Genomic DNA, 15,313 nt, shown 5'->3' with positions numbered 1-15,313 from the left:
GAGTTGTGATTGATGCTCATTATGCAGGTATTCTGCTCAGGAGCTCATTTCTTGCGTAGTTGGTGTTTATGGGATTGCGACAGCTAAAGAAATCATGGGGGTTTTACATCTAAGTTTATTCTATGGCTTTAAAGTATCAAACCATATTTCATTGACACCAAAGATGACCATTATTTCTATATCCTTGTACCCAATTTGCTGTTTTACCTTTTTCTTTCAGTAATAAGTGTGAGACATTCCCATTGGCTGCACGGCTTAATATTGTGTGCGTGGGGCTCTCTCCAGATGGAAGTCTTGCCATTCTAATTGATGAAGGTACTTTTATAAAGGAAGGAGGCATTTATTTTGTAAAAGAATGTCATAAAAATACAGCCTTAAGAGGGGAAAGTGAATACCTAGTGTATTGCTAGGTATTCAGCCTTAACTCAAGTGCTCTGCTTTAAAAACTATGTTAGAATTTCTGCAGAAGATACCTTCATTTGCAGAACTTAAAAATAACTTATTTACAGAATTTAGGTAGTGAATTGTAATTTTGGTTGCATTTTTCTTGTTAATAATATGAAGCACACTGTCATGAAACCTTTCTGAGGAGGTACTTCCCCCCAGCTTAAGGAAAGAAACTGCAGTTTGCCAGGGTTATGGTTTCTTTGGGAATGTGATTATTTCCACAATCCTCCTTTTTCTGTGCTTACAGAGGGAGCTGCCTTGCTTGTCAGTTTGATTGGGAAATGTGTGATACATCACTTTTATTTTCACAAGCCAGTTCACAGTGTGAGCTTTTCCCCTGATGGCAAGTAAGTAAAATGTGCATGCTTTAGAACAAACCAACAGAAAGTACTCCATAAACTAGTGGTAATTTTGAAGACATTCTGACCAATCTTGTGTGATACTTACTGAGGAGCGTAGGGCGCATTTTACCTGTAAAGTTGAGAGGGGAAAAAAAGAGGAAAAGCAAAGCCTTGGAAACAGATACGGGCAGGAAAGTCGCTTGTAACACATGCTGTTTGTGGTGGGTCTCTTAGAAATGTAGAAGGTTTGCTGTGAGTTTTAACTGCTCCTATGTGTGGCGTAAGGTGGAAGAGCCCACAGGGAGACATCAGTGTTGCAGGGTTCCATGACGGCACTCGTGGCTGTGCAGTTTCACTGCTGACTTGGGTCAGTGTTTGGGTTAGTCTAAGAAGACTGTGCTACTGAAAGAGACAGCTCTCTGAATCCAGTGCTTCTGTTTACATCCCTTATGTTTTAACTGTGTGGTCACAGATCTGAAGTGTGGTGACATAAATGTTACAAGTGTCAGAAGGGTGAGAGGAAACAGTGCAAAGCTCCCCTCTTGGTAGCATTTCTCAGTTGGATTGACCTGAAGTGATCTTGAATGAGGTTCTTGCGTGAAAGTTGGAATCACAGTTCTATGTGAGGGAATTATACTGGCAGCAGGGCCAGATCAAAGGATATGTGTAACAGGGATGCAGATGCTTTGTTTTGCTGAAAGTGGCTGATAAGTGGAGGTGAAGAGAGATTGAAATAAAACATCCTGGTTTGAATGTTTGAACTTCTTTTCCTTTGGGAGAATTGGAGAGCAAATATTTCATTATTCAAGTTAAGTGATTTTTACTGGAGGTTTTCTGTCTCACAAGTTGGGGGGAATGTAACAACCTGCAAATAATTTTTTGTTTTTCATTCAAAAGCACTCTATATTTATCATTTCAATAATGCAGTAAAAATTTTTGACATTATTTTGTTTCATTTTATTGCAGTCTTTACTGAACAGTTGTTTGCTTTAACAGCTTTGTGTGCAATTTTTCCCCACACATGACAGGAAATTTGTGATTACAAAAGACAATGTTGCTCTTATGTACCATGCTCCTGGAAAGAAACGAGAATTTAATGCGTTTGTTCTGGACAAAACTTACTACGGTCCATATGATGAAACAACTTGTATTGATTGGACTGATGATTCCAAGTGAGTTGTTAAACTACAGCGTTGTCTACCTGTTCATGTTGTTAATACTCGCATGCATGTTGCAGTCCATTTTCTTTGCTTAGTATTATACTAGCTTTAAAAATTATTTCTTGCTCTTCTGCTTCTCGTTCTGTTTTGAATTAAAAAAAATACAATTAGGCAGACTAGAAAGTATGAAATATGCAGGGATCAGCAGTGGATTCCTGCTTGAAAATGCCTAGTTATCTATAAAAGAAACACATCTTAGGAATGTGAGCAACCCATCTACCTCTGCTAGAGTTGTCAACCTCAGTTTAAAGCTCTCTTACGTGTAAAATTAACGTGGTGACTGGTGTCTTCCTGCTCATAATGTTCTCCACCCTGTCATGAGTTTTGCAGACGAGTATTCTAATCCAGATTACCTTTTCTTTTGTAGATGTTTTGCAGTAGGGAGCAAGGACATGTCTACATGGGTGTTTGGAGCAGAACGATGGGCAAACTTGATCTACTACTCACTTGGAGGGCATAAGGATGTAATAGTGGCCTGCTTTTTTGAAGAGAACAGTCTAGATGTATGTATAATCACACAACATCCCTCAATTTTATTCTTAAAATAGTTGGGGCAGAATCTTACCTATAGATAAGGATAACGATGACCATTTTGATAATATCTCAGAATTTAGAAAATCCATAAGTAATATGTCTGAACTACTCTGCTGTGATCAGGAGTTTACAACACCATGAATGATTGAAGAAGTAAACTTTAGGAGGAAGAGTAAGTTAGGTAAAATAGGTCCCCTAAAAGTAACAGTTTTAAATATGAAAAAATAATTAGCTGTAATACTTACTGGTAATCAAATTGCCATTGGTCTTTTCAAAAGTTACATCAGGGCAGGTAAAGTAAATCACCACTTCACAGGGCAAGTGAATTTTTCTGAAAGCACCTTGAATTCTAGAGAACTAAGTACTGTATTATCATAGAGTGCAGATTTGCTAACCCTTTTGCTTGTCTGTATTCATAACAGGACAGTGGAGTACAAAACACAAGTATTGTACAATAATTCCATGTTTCTGTGTTTGTGTTCTAGCTGTACACAATTAGCCAGGATGCAGCTCTCTGTGTGTGGCAGTGTGATACAGAGCTTGATGGTTTGAAGCCCATGCCCCCTAAAAATGCAACTAGAGAAAAGGATGCAGCAGATGATGATGAAGAGTTTCTTGAAGAGCCAAAGGGTGAAGAAATTCGTGGAAAAGCCAATCCAAGTGAACAAGACACTAGAGAAAAGGTTAAATATTCACGTGTTGCAAAGTAAGTGATTCAAGTGTAAAGACTTGGAGTTCTTGCAAGAAGAGATTGGTTGACTTCAAGAGGTGACAGCAGTGTTTGATAGATAGTTATCAGCCTCTTTGGTGAACTCTTTGGAGATGCTTTCCTTATCTGCCAACATCAAAGGAGGTGTGGCTTACAAAGAATAATTGAGTTGTAAGATAGTCACACCATTTAGCTCTGCTTGAAGAAGGATAATGTTCATAGGCAAACTCTAGGCAGTGGAGTTGAGGGAGACAAAGGATGAATATAGGGGCCAATTGGGAGCACCTGGCACCAGGCATCTGTTCTTGGTTTCTCTGACTGTGAAGGAGGTATAAGGTAAGTACCCTAACCCAACCCATGCTGGAATTAGCCTTGGTGAACATCGTTTCCAGACTGAAGGAATTCAGAGTATACAGCTGTTGGATAATGTTCACATACTCTTTTATTTGACTGTCATGTGGTGCTTATCTGTTTAATTCCAGTGAGAAATACAGCTACAGAGAAACTGAGAAAAGCTCTAGGCGATAGTGTTTATGAGTATTGCTTCAATTCCTTGAATGGCGTATAAAAGGATAACCAGTGAAGGCATGGAGCCATCCATATTAAGGCATTAGATGATCAATAGGAATTGCACAGTGCAGTCCCTCTGAGGTTAACTTTTAGTCCCTTTCATTGTGTGTGATCAGATGTCTCTTCTGATAATCAGATTATTGTGGCAGCTGCAAACATTGAGGAATAGCGTCAGCTCCCACTAGCTATGTAAAGTACATACATTTAGCAATTTCTGGAACTACTGCTTTTTAGTTTTATTGTAGGATACCTTGATCAGAATTATTTGACCTGTATTGAAATGCATCTCTAACTGCATGGTTTTCTTTCACACTCAATTTGCTTCTTTATGATTTTTTTGATGCTAGGTATTTTTTCAATAAAGAGGGAGATTTTAATAACCTGACATGTGCAGCCTATCACAAGAAAACACACCTTTTAGTTACTGGTTTTGCCTCTGGAATTTTTCACCTCCATGAACTTCCAGATTTCAATCTGATCCACTCGTTGAGGTGAGATACGGGGTTGTTGGGTTTTGGGTTTGTTTGGTTTCGTATGGTGGATATGTTTTTTAGGGGGGTTTCTTGTTACTTTGTGTGAGAAATAACCATGTTTAATACTGAAGGATGAATAATCAGAGCACAAAAATCTTAAAACAGGAGTATTTATTTAGTATTGTAATTTCTGGAAAGGCAGATTCGTAGACTTACCTTATAGATACCATACAGCTCCATTCCATAGCTTATTATTGAAAAGTCTGAGTGAGGAACTCCTGCATAGTTAGTTGTTGGCTATAGGTGTCTTTAATGCTGTGGTCTTTGTTTTCAGCTTTTTTGTAGAAAATAAAGACAATACCAGGAGAGAGAAGGAAATTCTGCATATGTAAAATCTGTAAATTGTCTCTAAGTTGAAAAAAGTATTTCCTTTCTATTGCTATATGATGCTAAATAATGCATAATTTCCCTGCTTACTTTTTTTCCCCCTTTTCTTGAATGTGGGGAGTTTTACTCTGTGCTGGCAAGTACATCTTTCTTTGGGGTATGGATATTCTGTCTTCATTCCAAATAAGGCAGTATTGCCTGTTTGGTGTTTTTGAGTATAATGAAGGAAAGAATTTGTATGAGGTTTTTGATGTTACAGTAATAGAAAAGTTCAGTAAAGTAATGAAAGAACTTGCTTGAACACAGGTAATAAACCCTACATTTGAAGTTTTATCACACAAGGCATGAAAGCACAGGTTTGTTTATTGAGTGATTCTCTCTCTCCAGTATTTCAGACCAAAGGATAGCTTCTGTTTCTATCAATTGTACTGGTGACTGGATTGCCTTTGGATGTTCAGGTTTGTCAATTTTTTTGGTCTGTATTCATGGAAAAACAAGGAATGTTGTGGGCATGCAAGCCCAAATGCTAGTTTCGTTAATAATCTATACTCTCATTTCTGTAGTGTCTAGATACAGTAAAGTAAGTATCCCTAATCAACTTCTCCTCACAGAATTCTTGTGATTCAGGGAAATGCTGTGTTGACAAAGGCAAAAAAAAAAACTTTCATGTTTTAAAACTGGCAGAATTAGGATAAAGCCCCATATCCTTTGTAGTTTATAATATTCTTTTGTTCTGGGCCCAGTCTCTCTTCCTTTGCCACTTGTTGCACGCCATTTTTCAAAGCTGCCTGTATGTTCTAACATTCCTACCCAGTCCGTAATGGTTTGCATGATAATCAAGATTATACCTGTATATGCAGCCCTGCTTTTCTGTCCAGCTTATTCATCAGCTGGTTGATAACATTGCTGTTGTAGAATTGAGAACGTTAATCCAAGTAACAGCTCCTGCTTTTTGAGGAAAGTTGCCTTGAACTTATAAAAAAGAAAGGACTTTTATTAGTATTGATAGATACATAATGCAGCCTGTCTGTATCAACTTTTTTTTTGTGCTTGCATTTGCAGGGTCATTGTATTCAGAATTCTGGTTAATCCTTCTCCTGCATTTACAGGTTTGGGTCAGCTCCTGGTGTGGGAATGGCAAAGTGAGTCCTACGTGCTGAAGCAGCAAGGACATTTCAACAGCATGGTTTCATTAGCATATTCTCCAGATGGACAATACATCGTAACTGGAGGGGAGGATGGGAAAGTAAGTGAGGCAGTATTATTGAGATACCAACTTAAGTCTTACTAGCATAGTAAACAGCTTGAATTTCCAATTTATCTAGAAAGCTCCTTTACTGTAACTAATATGTATTTTTCTTAATATAAAGTCATAAGTTTTTCTCCTCTTCTTAAATGTTTTGATTTTTCTCTTGAATATATATATTTTGATTTATTATTACTGGTATCCTCTGAAGATTGCATCACTTATGCTATTTAGCTGATGATTTTTTTAATCATTATAGATGGCAATCACCGTAAATACAGAACGATCTAATTCATTAACTATTAACTTACGTATGCTTGTAGTGGTTCTGTGAGATTTTGGAATGAATGAACTTCACCCAAATTCATGTCCTTTTAATAATTGGTTTTGATGTGAAATCGATTTCAAATTATTTGTAAAATTGCAATCCCTAAGGAGATTTTTCTGAAATGTACCATTGCAGAAGCTTGGGGTTTTTCAAATAAAAATTAGCTTCTCATGAATGAGTTGTCCTGCAATGACAAGTACCTTTTTTTGTTTTTTAAAGATGTTTTGTAGTGTAATCACACAATCTCTTGGCAAGTAAATGGGACAAAGATAGTATCTTATTTCCTATCAAAACTTCTGAATGTCAGAAAAAGACCTGCCACTTTATGGTTTCTGCCATTTGAATTCAAAATTGGCCAAACCCCAGAAGTCTCAAACTGCATGTAGCTAAAAGCATAATGTCTTTCTTCAAGGGGGGAAAACCAATCTCAGTTGTAACTTCTGGAATGTCTTTGCAGTTGGTTTTGAGTTTGACACTTGTCTAATCCATGGGCAGTATGAAGCTTGGGAGCCAAAGGTGCTCACTAAGTGCTATAGCTTTCCATGAAAACTAACTTTGTTTCAAAATTTTTTTGTGTATCTCCACTTAGATTTTTATGTTGTATATGTGTCTTTAGGGGTCTAATGATAAGCTGTGGCCTGTTTGTCTCATTTGGACAGAATTCTTTACCAATAGCGTAGAAAATCCTTTATGCTATCGCAGAGTTCTAGGACTAAATTTTCTTTATTCTTCTGCTACCTTACCTTTACGTTCTGTCTGAACTGATGATGGAAATTCTGATAAAGCTTTTCTTGTCTCTTGTGCAGGTGAAAGTGTGGAACACTTCAAGTAGCTTCTGTTTTGTCACTTTTACAGAACATACCAGTGGTGTGACTGCTGTAACTTTTACTTCCAATGGTTATGTCATTTTGAGTGCTTCCCTAGATGGAACAGTGCGTGCTTTTGATCTACACAGGTAACTCTTCATAAAAGCTTTTGTGTGTCATTTAGTCTTTAGCTTCTACCCCCCAGAATACAGCAAACAGCTGATTTTTCATTTCAGGTTGAAGTTGCACAAATGTTAATAACTGGTTTATTGATTTTTTTTTTTGTTGTTGGTTTTGTTTTGTTCTGTTTTTTTTTTTTTTTTTTTTTGGGGTTTTTTGTTTTGTTTTTTGTTTGATTTTTTTTGTTCAGCACTTGATTCAAATTTAGTAATTAGGAATTTTATCATTTCATCCAGTCTCTATGAGGAAAATTCTAGAAGAACTTTTCTCAGAGAAGCTGGTAATCCAGTGAGATTGCCTGGCTCTACTACTCAAAGAGGAAGAGGGCACCCAGAACAATGTAACAGAATGCTTGCCATCATTTTAGTGATTGAGCTATTTTAGTATAACTCTGTACAGAACTGAATGTGTAAATGAGCCTGTGCTTTCTAAAGAATGGACATATGCTGTGTAGTAGAGGAAAGCTCTTCTGTTTGAGTATTTCTGGCTGCTATTTCTGCAGAGTTGTTAATACCTTTTTTTAATCTTGGAATCGTGTTGAGGCATTGCATCTAATCTTACACAAAGAATATTTTTTCCATAGATAGCTTAAAAGACTTTACAAGGAAAATGAAATAACTTTTCAAGTAAGTTTGTAAATCACATATTTAAATCTACCTGAAACGTTTTCATAATTCATTTTCGTGTTTACAACAGATACCGCAATTTTCGTACCTTTACATCTCCACGACCAAGTCAGTTCTCTTGTTTAGCCGTGGACTCCAGTGGCGAGATTGTGTCAGCTGGTTCCCAGGATTCCTTTGAAATATTCATCTGGTCAATGCAAAGTGGGAGGCTGCTAGATGTAAGGACCTACAGAATTGGAGGGCTTGAATTTAATACATAATGAAGATTGTGATGATACTAAGTAACTTTGGGATTTGTCAGAGGTTTTTAATACAACATGATGTGTTTTGTTATATTTGAGAACTAGAGCTGCACTATGTTACTCTCAGCATTTTTATTGTTGGTTGCATGGAGGCTGTCCTGGATTTTTGTGGGGAAAATGTTCTTAGAATTTTGGAGTAATGAGCTCTTCCTTGCTAATGAATTAACACCAGTATTTCTGAGCTAACCCATGGACATGGGAGTTTTTCCTTCAGTAGCTCTTCAGAGATACTATTTCCTAATTTTTTTTTTGTTTTTTTTAACAAGTAATGAAGAAATTGTAGGTGCTGTCCTAAGACTTCGATACAGATTTCATGGACAGTTTTGCTGAAGCAAAGCAGGGCACTGTTTCTTGTGTAGAAGATTTTTCTTGTGTAGGGTGAGAAATAACTCACTGTCTTGCTGCCAGTTTGAAATGCATTCTTTTCAGAGTAGATGTAGTAAAGGAGGGACACAGTACTGAGCAAATCAAACTCACTTGCTGTTTTTAATTCTTAAGCATTATTGTACATCTTGTACAAGTAAATGAACTAAGTAATTTGTGTATTTAATTTGGCGTAGCTATTGAATATGGATCACTGTAGTAACTCACCATGTACTTGAGTGCATCCAGAGGTTTTAGTTTCTTTCCTTGATTTCTTTTGAGAGGTGCAGGAGCTCCATGCCACAAAAATCTGTATTACTCTTATTCATAGTTCTTATTAGTGTTTTTTCTTTACTATTTTCATGTGCAAGACATAGTAAATTATCAGAGCAGTGACTTGCTTTTTCACAGTTGGTCTGATTGTTCTGATATGTGGGTGGGGAAAGTGGACTGTATTCCTAAGTCTTGGTTTGTAAAGAGCCTATGGGCATGCATAAGAATGGTAGCAGAGGTCTATCCAGTGGTCATACTGCACTGTTTTTAAAAAACCCAAAACCCCAAAAACTTGTGAAAATGAAAGGTTGGGAATCACTGGTATGCATCATGCCACATGTCCAAAAGTGAACTCAAGCATGTGTGGACAAGTTAGGTTTCATTGCTATATTTAGAGTTTACTGAATGCAGACTACACGAATTTCAGTTTCTTTCACTTAATTCCATTTTATATTTTTTCTTTTATTAGGTCTTGTCAGGCCATGAGGGCCCCATCAGCAGTTTGTCTTTTAACCCAATGAAGTGTGTTCTAGCTAGTGCCTCTTGGGATAAAACTGTCAAGTTATGGGATATGTTAGACAGCTGGAGAACTAAGGAGACATTTATACTGAACTCAGATGGTAATCTTTATTTCATCTTTTATCAAATATAAAAATATTATAAAAAATACTTCAAGAATGAACAAGAGAACATGTCAAATACAGACTCATTCTTGGTAATGAAAACCAAAAGTTGAGATAGTTCTGTGTAGTATTTAGTTAACTGTGCAAGAAATCTTTCTGATTTAATACCAGCTTTAGCTTTATAATTAGCTAAACATTTGCATGTTGTCCAGAGACAAAGTTGTCATGCTTGTTACTCTGAATCTTTTCCTAGTAGTTCAGATAAGATCCTAGAAAAATATAATGTATTTTATTTCAAGAATATCTGACTTCATTTTTAACTGTTGATTGAATTCTTTGCAGTTCTTGTTGTTGCTTTCCGTCCTGATGGCAAGGAGCTTGCAGTTGCTGCTTTGAATGGGCAGATAACATTTTGGGATCATGAAAGTGGAGTGCAAACTGGCTCAATTGAGGGAAGGCATGACCTTCAGATGGGAAGGAAGGAGCTTGACAAAATAACTGCCAAACAATCAGCCAAGGGGAAGTAAGTAAACAAGATTGCAGTGAAAAGAGGTGCCTTTTGAGTTGTTTGAAGATTTCAGAGTGCATCTGCTGTTCAAGTATTTTTATTCTGATGTTGGATTTTAAAAGACTGCCTGACTTGACATCTGGATGGATCCTTCTTGTCTTCTGCTTTGTCTACCTACTGATCAGATCTTTTTTGTCAGTTATAAACTTGGGTTGCCAGCATAATATTGAGTTTCTCATGACAAGTTGTTCACTTGCTAGATGTCGTAGGTTTTTAAGTGGGTGTCTTGTTATGTAGGTACTAGTATGTAATGATTATTAGTGTCTAGAAACTGTTACATTTTTTTGAAAAATGTATCTATATGTTGTAGGGCCTATTACACATACTACTATGCATGTGAAGTAATGTTTAAAGGCAAGTTGTGTATTACCAAAAAGTGTAATATAGAAATCATGTGTTTCACTCTTTTTTCTTTTTTTTTTTCCCCCTTGAGTCTCTCCTTTTTTCCCTCACAGTGTTCTCACTCAAAAAAAAATGGAAAAAGGAAGCAATGACTTTTTTTCCCAAATGTATTTTATTGGTGATAAGCTCTCAACCCTCTTTTTAAAACATACAATTACATAGTTTTTTCTCTAGCTTTTCTAACTATCCATAGTGTAGGGTGTAGTTGAGAGCTCATTTATTGAGCTGCCGCACAGAATAGGAAGTATGAAAGTCCTTCAGAAAGCTGTTGAAGTTCTGAATTGTTTGTGATTCATAGTAAAATGCCAAGTACTTGTTTGTGGTAACGATTTTGTGTGTCAAGTACATATTGTGTGAATGAAGATCTCCACTTTTCCTATTAAATGGTTATTCTTCTGTGTCTTCCAGCTCAAATGTGGCAGTAAAATTAACTATTTTCTCTTTCTTTTTACTAGATCTTTTACTACTCTGTGTTACTCAGCAGATGGTCAATCTATTCTGGCAGGTGGATTGTCAAAATTTGTCTGTATATATAATGTCAAGGAGCAGATTCTTATGAAAAAATTTGAAATCTCATGCAACTTTTCATTAGATGCAATGGAGGTACGTGACCGCAGGAGTCATATTTTTTCATTCCCCCACACCTACAAGACTTTCAGTGTAAAATGTCATTAAGTGGGATTCATTATTGCTTTATTAAGCAGAGGTTCATTTTCTTGGTTTTGTGTAGGAGAGTAGTAAGGAAATATTTATAGGAAACAAAATTAATTTCTGACATTCAGCTAACTAAAGTCTAGACAGATTGCAGTTTTTGTATTGAATGAGCAGGGCTCTTAAGCATAGTTATGTCAGTTGGCACTCAAAATTGAAGAGAAAATTTAAACTATCAATATTTCTTACTAAGTGAACTTTCCCTGGGTGTCAGTTGCTTGTGTTAGCAAAGAAATGAAGGATTTTATTTTGGATGCAAAACAGCATAACTGACCTTTACAAACTGGGTTTCTGAATATTGTCAAATGCAAAATTAAGTTCCTTTAAAGTTAACAACAAAAAGCATCAGAAAGAATGAAATTCTGGTAACCCCTTTTGACATTCCCTTGTCTGGAAGAATGAGGGTTATACCAGTGTTCATGTCAGGCTGTGGTTCCAAGCATATTTCTTTTGACAACAGTGGTTTGTGGAGCAGCCTTTGTTGCTCTGCTGCCCTCTTTTGTGCTAGTGTAGCTCAACGTGTGGCTTAAAAGGATATGAGAAATCAGACAGCTAGAAAAGAGTCCTGGAGGGAATGGATGTTTTAAAATGGGGGGCAGGGAGGTCCCTAAAAGATCTACATAGTTGTCTGGCTACACAGCCCTTCCATTAGCATGGTGCAGTTATGGAACCTGATGAGGGAGGAAGAGTAGGGCTGCATGTGAGGAGATACTGTATTTCTTGAGTAGAACAACATTATAATAATGTGAAACGTCAGCCTAAACTGAGCTGTGCTGTTCTAAGACCTTAAAAGAGTAAAGGAGCCTGATCCTCATCTGTGGTTGGATGCTTTTGCCTGCTGTTGTGAAATTGGCAGTTTCTCTATGATTTTGGAGAAGCTTTCGGAAGAGAGTTCAGGGAAACAATCACTAGATGACTCCTGAATGTTAGGGAGAATTTTCAGTTAATACAGATGTTTGAGAGGAGATTCAGTGCAGTGAATGTAGAACTTACATGTTTTTCTAGGAGTACTTAGATCGGAGAAAAATGACTGAATTTGGCAGCATGGCTCTAATTGATGGAGGGGCTGGAGATGAAGATGGTGTTGCCATTCCTCTTCCTGGAGTGAAAAGAGGTATGGTTTTTGGTTTTGCTGTCTTGTTACTAGTTTTATATGGATCAAAACCTTTGACATAGACTTGATACCAGAAAAGAAGGGTTTAAACTGTTCAGCGCAGTTATAAAGTTGGGATTACCTGAATGATCTGTAGCAGCAAGGGGTCTGTTACGCAAGTGTTCAGGTGATGTATGGGTGAGTCCTTTTGCGCATAGTAGAAGCAACAGGAAACAGGAGGTCCTGTGGTCTCCTGGGTAGGGAACCCAGCAGTGCTGATTTAATTTTCAAAGAGCAGAATTCAGTCCCATCAATTCTGCTGTCGGATCTCTTGGTCATGGACTGTATCTTAGTTACCCTGTCTTTACCTCTGCCAAGTTTTGGCATGTTCTGCATTATTTATCAGCATAATGATAACTGTATGGTTAGAGTCGATAGCTAGACTGGGAACTTTTTGTGAATATATTAAATCACTTTTAAACTTCTTTTTTAGGTGACATGAGTTATCGACATTTTAAACCAGAAATAAGAGTGACTTGCCTGCGATTCTCTCCTACAGGTGAGTATTGACAATAAATGTAGGATTTTTTTTTTTTTTAAATAATATTAAAAACATAAATAGAGCATTGGAGGAGTAATAATGAAGTACAAATGGCTTGGAGATGATGTCTCTAAATGTTACACAGTGCTGCTAAGTTTATAGTCTAGTTTGCCATGCAGTGGATAATTGGGAAACTTAAGCATACATCACTTTCAGCAGCATCATCAGCGTACATAATTTTTCACAAGTATTGTCACTGCTGACAGGTCCATCAGTGATGCATGGTGTTCGGTCTTACCCACTTCTTGTAAACAATGAAGAGTAATCTGTGTATCATTACTCTTCTGTTTCCATCCTAGAAAACTCAGCTTTGTTCTTAAATATTGTTACTTCTCTTGTAGGACGAAGTTGGGCAGCCACCACCACAGAGGGTCTCCTTATCTATTCACTGGACTCTGGGCTAATTTTTGATCCTTTTGAGCTGGATATTGATGTCACACCCAGCAACATACGAAAAACACTGCATCAAAAGGAATACACTATGGCTATCATCATGGCCTTCAAGCTGAATGAAAAGAAATTAATTCAGGAGGTCATAGAGGCTGTACCTAGTGATGAAGGTGAGTAGATCTTCCATTAAATTAAAATCTCTAAGCAGAGATGTGTAAGCTAAGTAAGTTGAGGTGCAAAGGGCAAAGGTTAGCTCTTGGGGAGCGGGGCGGGGAAAAGTATAACATTGATGTCTACTGTACCTGAAGACTAAAGATTAAGAAAGGTTATTTTGTTTAAAAAAAAAAAAAAAAAAAAAAGTCCAAAAAAACCCCAATCAAAAAAACTCCCACAACTTTTTAGTGCAATGTTTTAATTTTACCAATCTGCAGCATGCTCATGTATTGACTTGTAAACATGGAATTTGATCACATCCGGGTATATAGGTAAAGTTTTTGGATGTAGAGTTCTCAGAAGCAGCTGATATTAGAGGGGCACATCAAGTTTAACATGAATTAGCAGTGTACCAGTGCCGGCAGTTAACCAGAAACTGGGCTGTAATGTCAAGCATGTAGTTAGCCGTTCGAGGGAAGTGATTAGTCTTCTCTATTGAGCACTTGTGAGGCCACATCAGTAGTCCTGTGCTTTGGACTCGACAGTACAAGAAAGACATTGATATTCTGGAGCATCTGGTGGGGGGCTTGGAAAATTACTAGAGAGCCGGAGTGCATGATAGCTGAGGAGAAGCTTAAGAGAGGCAGCTTTGTTCAGTCTTCAGAAGAGAAGGGCAATATTTTTACTGTCTTCAAGTGCCTAACGGATGTTAGAAAGAAGGCAGAAATAGAATTGAAGTTGCAGAATCAGAATCATAGGAATGGTTAGGGTTGGAAAGGACCTTCAGAAGTCGTCTAGTCCATTCCCCCTTTACTGACATATTCAGTAAAGTGTAGTTACACTGAAAGAGGAGGAGAGGGTGGAAGTTCTAAAGGAGAGCAGATGGGGCAGAGTATTCTGTTAGGAGGAAGAATTTAGAGGCAAGGAAGGGCAGGGTGTTAAGTTCTTGCTTTTAAATGCAGTAGTGATTGGAAAGCTCAAAGAGGAAAGACTGGTACTGTACCCTGAAATGCAATCAAGACTGACTTTTTCTTTTTTTTTTTTTTTTTTTTTTTTTTCTCCCCTTACGTGTTTCTGTGGTCTCTTTCATGTTACTCCAAATAGTAATTCAACTCTCATGTCCATGGGCTTTTTTCCTTTTTGCACAGTTGATGTTGTCTGCTCATCACTCCCAGACCTGTATGTGGAGAAAGTATTGGAGTTCCTGGCCTCTGCATTTGAGATATCTTGTCATTTAGAGTTCTATCTTATTTGGGCTCATAAATTGCTCATGCTGCATGGACAGAAACTGAAAACAAGGTGAGATCTTGTGAAAGTCAAAATGCTGACAAGTATTTTATAGTCAGTTTACCTGCCAGTTTAGGATTTTTACTTAACATTTGCTGACATTCTAGACAATTTATAGACAACAGTTAAAACTACTTAATTTTTACAACTTCTTTACTAACAGTAAAAGTTAGTTTTGTCGCGACAATATTAAATGTCTTTTCCAACTTGAATGATTCTATGATTCTAACAAGTGTGTATAATAGAATTGGAATGCATAATAGGAATTTTGAGGATAAATTGAAAAAAATGTTTTGCAGTTATTACAGGTAAAACTTAGCCTAGCTTGCTAGTTTTCATATCTTGAAATCATAAAAATTTCAAGAGTGATGGTAGGATTTTAGAAATTGCATTTTCAAACAATTACACGTATTGATTGTAAGTAAAAGATAATGTGCAGATATGGACTGTATTTTTATAGGCTTGTGATTATAGCATGCACTCTTAACTTGTTAGTAGTCTGCTTTTGTATATAGTTCTTCACAACTACATGGGCCTTGTCTGTGAATTACATTCAGCCAACCCAAAGAATAGAGTTTATAGACTTTTGGTAACAAAAAGTAGGCAAATTTGTAAATTTAAAATAAGTTAACTGAGCAGTAATCTGAGAAGGAGTCTTGCAGGTTAAAAGAAACAATGCA

The 15,313-nt window shown here is 37.0% G+C and overlaps 1 protein-coding gene across 1 annotated transcript in view; it reads left to right on the top strand.

Annotated features, from left to right (window-relative positions):
* Window positions 1-220: 220 nt before the first annotated feature.
* The window catches only part of LOC104403176 (periodic tryptophan protein 2 homolog), a gene marked incomplete at its 5' end in the record, with an annotated part of 16,083 nt that continues 990 nt past the window's right edge, over window positions 221-15,313 (top strand). The window contains 17 exons of the mRNA XM_010011235.1: window positions 221-315; window positions 695-794; window positions 1,817-1,960; window positions 2,376-2,511; window positions 3,028-3,248; window positions 4,169-4,312; window positions 5,069-5,139; window positions 5,791-5,927; window positions 7,062-7,210; window positions 7,938-8,085; window positions 9,275-9,425; window positions 9,771-9,951; window positions 10,854-11,001; window positions 12,115-12,223; window positions 12,696-12,761; window positions 13,145-13,363; window positions 14,495-14,645. Of these exons, the coding sequence (XP_010009537.1) occupies window positions 221-315; window positions 695-794; window positions 1,817-1,960; window positions 2,376-2,511; window positions 3,028-3,248; window positions 4,169-4,312; window positions 5,069-5,139; window positions 5,791-5,927; window positions 7,062-7,210; window positions 7,938-8,085; window positions 9,275-9,425; window positions 9,771-9,951; window positions 10,854-11,001; window positions 12,115-12,223; window positions 12,696-12,761; window positions 13,145-13,363; window positions 14,495-14,645 (2,370 nt within the window). The remainder of the gene's footprint in view (window positions 316-694; window positions 795-1,816; window positions 1,961-2,375; window positions 2,512-3,027; window positions 3,249-4,168; window positions 4,313-5,068; window positions 5,140-5,790; window positions 5,928-7,061; window positions 7,211-7,937; window positions 8,086-9,274; window positions 9,426-9,770; window positions 9,952-10,853; window positions 11,002-12,114; window positions 12,224-12,695; window positions 12,762-13,144; window positions 13,364-14,494; window positions 14,646-15,313) is intronic.

This window comes from Nestor notabilis, unplaced genomic scaffold (genome assembly GCF_000696875.1).
Source record: "Nestor notabilis isolate BGI_N333 unplaced genomic scaffold, ASM69687v1 scaffold15743, whole genome shotgun sequence".
Lineage (NCBI taxonomy): Eukaryota > Metazoa > Chordata > Aves > Psittaciformes > Psittacidae > Nestor > Nestor notabilis.
The sequence above is the reverse complement of the archived record's forward strand: the minus strand, read 5'-3'. Positions and strand labels throughout refer to the sequence as shown.